The sequence below is a fragment of the Pagrus major genome, chromosome 23 (genome assembly GCF_040436345.1).
Source record: "Pagrus major chromosome 23, Pma_NU_1.0".
In the NCBI taxonomy this organism is placed as follows: Eukaryota; Metazoa; Chordata; class Actinopteri; order Spariformes; family Sparidae; genus Pagrus; species Pagrus major.
The window spans coordinates 12,445,099-12,452,614 of NC_133237.1; the positions used below are offsets into that span (position 1 = coordinate 12,445,099).

The following is a 7,516-nucleotide window of genomic DNA, read 5'->3' on the forward strand; positions in this document are numbered from 1 at the left end:
TCTCAAGGGAAGCGGTTAACAAATAGTACAGTAGGAATTGCTTTGTCAGTGAAACATGTTTGCTTTTCTTGGTTTAAACAACACATAGTATTTGTATTAGAGGCAGATTGTAATATATCACTGTGACGACTACTTTGACTACTGGGGAAAAGGGACACAAGTCACAGTAACTTCTGGTCGATCGAATATATTTTGAGTGAAGACAGTTCAATATTTTTCTGTTTTATTGTCAAATTTATCTTGGTTTATACTGCACTTAAACTAGGATGAAATTTGAAGTATTAACAAAAGATCAGGGTAAATGTTAGATTCACACCGTTGTTTAATGAAATAAATATGATTTACTAGAGGGTACAAGCTGTAAAGTATTTTTGTACGAAAATGCTATTGAAACCTGTCACTGTGCTACTACTTTGACTACTGGGGAAAAGGAACAATGGTGACCATCACATCAGGTAAAAAAGGCTTCTTTATTCTACATTTTGAAAATGTGATATTTAGTTTTTAATGTAGTATATTTAGACCTCAACGGCATCTTCAAGGTGGTTGTTTTTGTATGTTGGATGTGTTGACATAATACACTGTGACGTTGCTTTTGACTACTGGGGGAAAGGCACAATGGTCACGGTAACATCAGGTAAGCCAATCTTATTTGTATTTCTCTAATGTAAACATTTTGGTTTAAAACCAGTTTTAGTAGTTTTTAAGGATTCCAGTTCTGACTCAGTCGGTACATGTCTGGAATACTGTATGTTAAATGTGTGTGACTAAAAGACATTCAGGAAAACAATTTTTAGTTCCATCTTCTGAATCCTTATTTGTTAAAGCCGATAAAAATGTGTCAGAGAGTATATTGTCATAAAATGACCGACCACGGAAAGTGTAGATATCTGGGAACAGGTTTTTGTATGCAGCGGTTAATAGTTTGTTGAACTGTGACTACGCTTTTGACTACTGGGGAAAAGGCACCATGGTCACAGTCACATCAGGTATGTAATTTTAACATTCATGATTCCAGAATAAAATTCCTGATCAAATTATGTTTATTTTATCATTTTCATGCAGTCAACTGTTGGTCATTGATAAGACGACCAACAATATTTTGTAGCCGGACAAGAAAGTTGTGAAAAGTGTAAAACTCCTTTCTATTAATTTCAGTTGGAAAGAAACTTTAACAATTGGTGTAAATTTTAGTTTGATTTTAACCGCCAGCAACCAAACCGAACTATATGACATGAAGTAATGGGATATTACAGTTACGAGTTTTAGTCAGAAGTTTCAATTGACTCTCTTAACTGTGACTACTGGGCTTTTGACTACTGGGGAAAAGGCACCATGGTAACAGTGACATCAGGTAAGATTTGAACGGTTTAAATTTTACAGCAGGCTAAGTTTTGTACTGTGAAATGTCATGTTTAAGTCACTTCAAAAGTAAAGTGTTTTAATTCCACATGTAGTGCAAAAAGTCAAATAGCAATATTCTCAGTAGGACTTACTGGTTGATATTTATGGCCACTGTGTTTTGGGTCATTTAAATGGATTTTAAAACATCAGCTTGAATTAAATGTTTAGGAAGACTTCGCGATTGACATTAGCAGGCGTAGACTTTTCATACTAACAGTTAAGTAGATTCAACACTGTGCTACTACAAAGCTTTTGACTACTGGGGAAAAGGCACCATGGTAACGGTGTCATCAGGTAAGAATTGTCCGATTTAAAATTTACAACAGGCTACGTTTCATATTGTAAAATGTCATGTTTAGGTTACTTCAAAAGTAAAGTGGTTTAATATAGTGTGTAGTGTAAAAAGTCAAACAGCAATATTCTCAGTTGGACTTACTGGTTGATATTTATGGCCACTGTGTTTTGGGTCATTTAAATGGATTTTAAAACATTGGCTTGAATTAAAAGTTTAGGAAGACTTTGCGATTGACATTAGCAGGCGTAGACTTTTCATACTAACAGTTAAGTAGATTCAGCACTGTGCTACTACGGTGCTTTTGACTACTGGGGAAAAGGCACCATGGTAACGGTGTCATCAGGTAAGAATTGTTCGATTTAAAATTTACAACAGGCTACGTTTCATATTGTAAAATGTCATGTTTAGGTTACTTCAAAAGTAAAGTGGTTTAATACAGTGTGTAGTGTAAAAAGTCAAACAGCAATACTCTCAGTTGGACTCATTGGTGAATATTTGTGGCTCGTGTATTCTGGGTCATTTAAGTGGGACTTATAATATAGTGGCTTTAATTAAATGTTGAGACAGAGATTTGCGGCTGATTAACGGAAGACGTAGACTTTTAATACGAACAGTTAAGTAGATTCAGCACTGTGCTACGGTGCTGCTTTCGACTACTGGGGAAAAGGCACCATGGTAACAGTGTCATCAGGTAAGAATTGTACCGATTTAAAATTTACAACAGGCGACGTTTCATATTGTAAAATGTAATGTTTAAGTCACTTATACAGTGTGTAGTGTAAAAAGTCAAAGTAATATTGTCAGGAGGACTCACTGGTGAATCTTTACTGTAGTCTGGTTCATATAAGTGGATTTTATAACAGTGTGTTTAATTAATTGTTAAGGTAAAGATTTTTCACTGCACGCTGGAAGATGTAGACTTTTTATACTAACAGTTAAGTACATTCAACACTGTGCTACTACAATGCTTTCGACTACTGGGGAAAAGGCACCATGGTAACAGTGTCATCAGGTAAGATTTGTACGATTTAAAATTTACAACAGGCGATGTTTCATATTGCAAAATGTAATCTTTAAGTTATATTGTTAGTTGTCAGTGTGTCAAGTGTCACTTCAAAAGTTAAGTCTTTTAATACAGTGTGTAGTGTAAAAAGTCAAATAGCGATACTCTCAGTAGGACTTACTGGTGAATATTTATGTCTACTGTATTTTGGGTAATTTAAACAGATTTTATAACATTAATTAAATGTTGAGGAAGACTTTGCGCTCGACATTAGTAGATGTAGACTTTTCATACTAACAGCCTAGTAGATTCAGCACTGTGCGGCTGGGCTGCTTTTGACTACTGGGGAAAGGGTACAATGGTAACTGTTTCATCAGGTAAGAATATTCTTTAACGTCATATGTAATTGCCGATTTGACCAAAATAATATGTTTTTCTTAGATTAACTTAAACCTTCGATCCTTCAATCTAAAAAAAAATACTAAATTACAAATCAATATTGTCAAAGATGTGCATTTACAGCAATTTACCGATATACATAGTATTACAAAAAAACTACCACAAATAATACTATTGAGGGAGGTTAACCTTTGTGCAACAAACATCAAAATAAATGGCAGAAGGAAACATAAAACTGCTTGTCTGGAGTGGACTTGAATTTCCCTCAGTCAGTGTATTATTACTTTATGTGTTCTGTTACAGTAATGATCAATTCAATTGACTCCTCTCTACTTTGACAACTGCTTGGTAAATAATGTCTGTTGTGTTGAATTTTTTGATTGATTTTTTCTTTTGTGGTACTGTATTTACACGTGTTTTTTCCTTTTTTTAGCCACTCCAAAATCACCAACTGTGTTTCCCCTGATGCAATGTGGCTCTGGGACTGGAAACACGGTCACTCTTGGCTGTTTTGCAACTGACTTCACACCCTCCTCACTGACCTATGCATGGACCAAAAATGGGGCTGCCTTGACAAACTCCATTCAGTACCCTCCAGTACAGACGGGCAACTTCTATACAGGAATCAGTCAAATCCAAGTGTCGAAACAGGACTGGGATGAAAGACAGTCTTTCCAATGTGCCGTGACACATGCAGGGGGAAATCCACCAGCCGTTATTCTCCAAAAGCCAGGTAAGACTTATGATGATTATATATTAATATCTTTTTAGTAGTTGTTTTGAAACCTGGTTTTATAATTATTCAAAAATGTGAATGTTTTCAAATGAAATGTATTAATTATATTAAAATGTACAACAAGTTGGGTAATGATAACCGATAATAATGTCATATTTAATTGTATATTAGTAGAATACAGGTTTAAACAGAATACTCTCAGTAAGAAAGGTTATCAATTTACAATCCTATAAACAATGTACTACAAGGCTTCTTCTTGTCACTATTTATGATAATGATAAAATAAACCTCACTTGTTTGACTAATAGAGAAAAATAATTATATTCATTTGGCATGATTAATGTGAAAATGTTTTATGAAAAAAAAGACGAAATTATGACATAATAATAATAATAATAATAATAATACGTATACAAGTTCATCTCGTGGGATTTTCTGAGAAGTGTTATTAGAGGCAGATTTACCACACGTTTTATCCCGAGCTGCTGCTGACGTGTGAACTTAATGTAAAAGAAAGCAATAATAGGTCTAGACATTCTGACACCGTTACACTTAATGTCTCATTTCAAGAGTATTAAAATACAACTGTTACCAAATTAAATAGTGTCACATATCCTTGAATATATTCAATTTCGCAGGGCTAGAAGGCAAACCAAAAAGTGAGGTGGAATAAGAGGGCTGAAGGCTTTCTCGTGTATATTCAGCTGCTGACTCAGTGTATTTAATTCCTTACTAATATACTGTACGTCCTCCGCACCTGTCCAAGAACAGATTATTGTAATGTGTTCTGCTTCTTTCCATCTATCTGCATACTCCTAGTTATGCAGATAGATGGAAACTGTATGTTGATCATTAACAATCAAGTTAAATCTGTGTTGCTTGCCCCGAGCAATCAATGTATATGCAGAAGCAAGCGTTAAAGATCAGCTGTTCAATTATGTCATTTCTTTTACTATGTTAATCTTATGTGAGAAGTATTTAATTTTTTAATTCAAGGAGCATAATCATTAGGCATATGTGTGAGTGCAAGTCACATGACATAAAGAAGTACAGAAAAGTCATAAGCACAGTGATATTGTAGGTCTATAGTAAATGAAAATCACATGAACACTGTAGCACATTGTTCACCTCTGCTTCTGCATATATATTTTCCTGTGTGTGTTTGTTTTTCAGAGGTGTATTATAAGTCGCCAACTCTCAGCGTGTTGGCCTCCTCTGATGAGGAAAACCAGGCTTCCTTCTCCTGCTTTGCCAAAGATTTTTCACCAGACAGTTACCAATTCAAATGGCTGAAAGATGATGCAGACATCACCAACAAAATAGACGAGATCGTGACACCGTCTAAGGAAAGACAGCTGGAGAATGGAACGAAAGTGTACAGTGCAGCAAGTTTTCTCTTGGTAGAGTCCAGTGAGTGGACCCCGGGTACTACGTTTACATGTCTGTTTGAGGGGACTGGTGAAAACAACCCAGTATTCGTGAATTCATCCGTGACCCACAACGCATGTGGATGTGAGAAAATTGTTCTTTAAAAATAGTTTGTAAAATTCAATTCCTGTTGTTTTTTGGCCATGTCTGTTTAATATTATACGTTTATTCTTCACTCAACAGTTAACGAATGTCCTGAAGCAGATGTGGAAATAACAATCATTGGCCCAACAATGGAGGACATGTTTTTAAACAGAAAGGGGAAGCTAGAGTGTCAAGCCCAGGAAAACAAGCAATCTATTACGGAGATGAAATTCGAAAACGAGCAAGGAAAAGACCTACTTGGTACCGGAATGATCCAGGTTAAAGGAAACAAAAAAACATACAGCATTTCAATTGACATCTCATACGATGAATGGAGCCGGGGGATAAAGCGCACCTGCGTTGTTACACATTCAGAGAATATTGACCCACTGAAGAAAGTCTATGAAAGGAGTTTTGGTAAGAAAACTATTCTCTTTGTCCACTAAAAGCCTTACTTCCTCTTGTCGTGCCTTCACACACATTAATGAGTGTTGTTGCTGTTCTGTGTGTGGAAGGAGGCCTGACTGTTCTCTCATGCTTGCAGGAGGAGAACATCAGTGTCCTTCAGTGTTTATGATGCCTCCGGTAGAACATACTAGAAAAGAAACGGTGACCCTGACTTGCTTTGTGAAAGACTTCTCCCCTAAAGACGTTTACGTGTCTTGGCTTGTTGATGACGACGCTGCAGACTCAGACAAAACAGTTCAGACCACAAACCCAATAGAAAACAGTGGATCCTATTCTGCATATGGCCAGTTAACGGTCAGCCTTGAGCAGTGGAAACAGAATGACAAGGTGTATAGCTGTGTAATTTACCACGAGTCCGTGGCTAACACAACTAGAGCTATTGTCAGGTCCATTGGGTACAGAGCGTTTGGAAATACCAACCTGGTCAACCTCAACATGAACGTCCCTGATACGTGCAAGGCCCAGTAGATGTCATTTTGTGTCGCTGTGTCTTCTGCTGTTTGTTGTTTAAATGTTTGTGGCTTGTGATACGACATTGTGTTTGTCTTTTTAATGCAGATTGAAAATCAAAATAAAAAATGCTCTTTGCAACTCTGTTTTTGTACATCGCATGCACTTCATGTCCTCATTGGACCATTATTGTGAGCTACATGTTATTCGTGAGTGTACTGTCACAGTGCTGTCCTAATGCAACACAAGTCAGGTGTAGATATCAGCATGAATGAATTTTAAAGTAGTGACAGTATGTCAGACTTTAATGCACCACCACACTAACTTTAGACAAAAATTAAATCATATTTGTTCATTTTTATCTGTATATGGTGCTTTAACAATGTTTGTGTGACTTGTCTTTGTGTATCTGTGTACTCTACTGGGTCTTGCGCCCCTCAACACAAGACAGATTATCGTTTAAAGTCCAATTCTATGGTCTCTTTGTCAAATGATGAATACATGAATCAACAAGCCAAGTCATGCATGCCACATCAGTAATGGGGTCTCTCCAGAGCAATTCAGGATCATTGTAGGAACAGCTTTTTTATATTTAACAACATAATCAACATTTTAGAACATGTCAAACTATTAGGCCTTATGGTACACTCATAACAACATGTAATATATATATATATATATATATATATATATATATATATATATATATATATATATATATATATATATATATATATAATTTATATATACATATAATATTTATTATATAATATTTTTATTATATTATAATAATATTTATTATTTCATACTTGGATTGACTGACTAACTAAATGATTTACTGATTAAATCCACCCTGGCCTGCAAGGTTGTATATGATCGTGAGCATTCAAATCTACAGATTTCTGTCCCAAATACTAACTGATTAATTACTGTACACTACATCCAGGGTACGAGCTTGTAATTCACAGCCAGCGGAACGGTGCTATGGAGGCAGAGGAAGATAACATGGGAGACACAGCTGTCACCTTCATCCTTCTCTTCCTCATCACTCTGCTGTTCACCATTGGAACCACTGCTTTCAAGGTAATGATGAGTTTATATGTTGGAGTAATTCACAGAGCGCAGAGAAAGACAAAACTATTTTATGAATTCAAACAAAGTAGGGTTAGAGAGGGGTGAGGTGGTATGCTTTAGTTATGTCTAGTTATATCTTAACAAATATTTAACATTTTGAGTCTGAACAATAATC

At 35.8% G+C, this 7,516-nt stretch overlaps 1 gene segment (V, D, J or C); it reads left to right on the forward strand.

Annotated features, from left to right (window-relative positions):
- Positions 1-2,981: 2,981 nt before the first annotated feature.
- Positions 2,982-6,365, forward strand: LOC141018964 (Ig mu chain C region membrane-bound form-like). The segment is given in 5 exon segments: positions 2,982-3,079; positions 3,535-3,834; positions 5,011-5,349; positions 5,449-5,766; positions 5,894-6,365. Coding segments are annotated over 5 exon segments (1,368 nt in total).
- Positions 6,366-7,516: the final 1,151 nt, after the last annotated feature.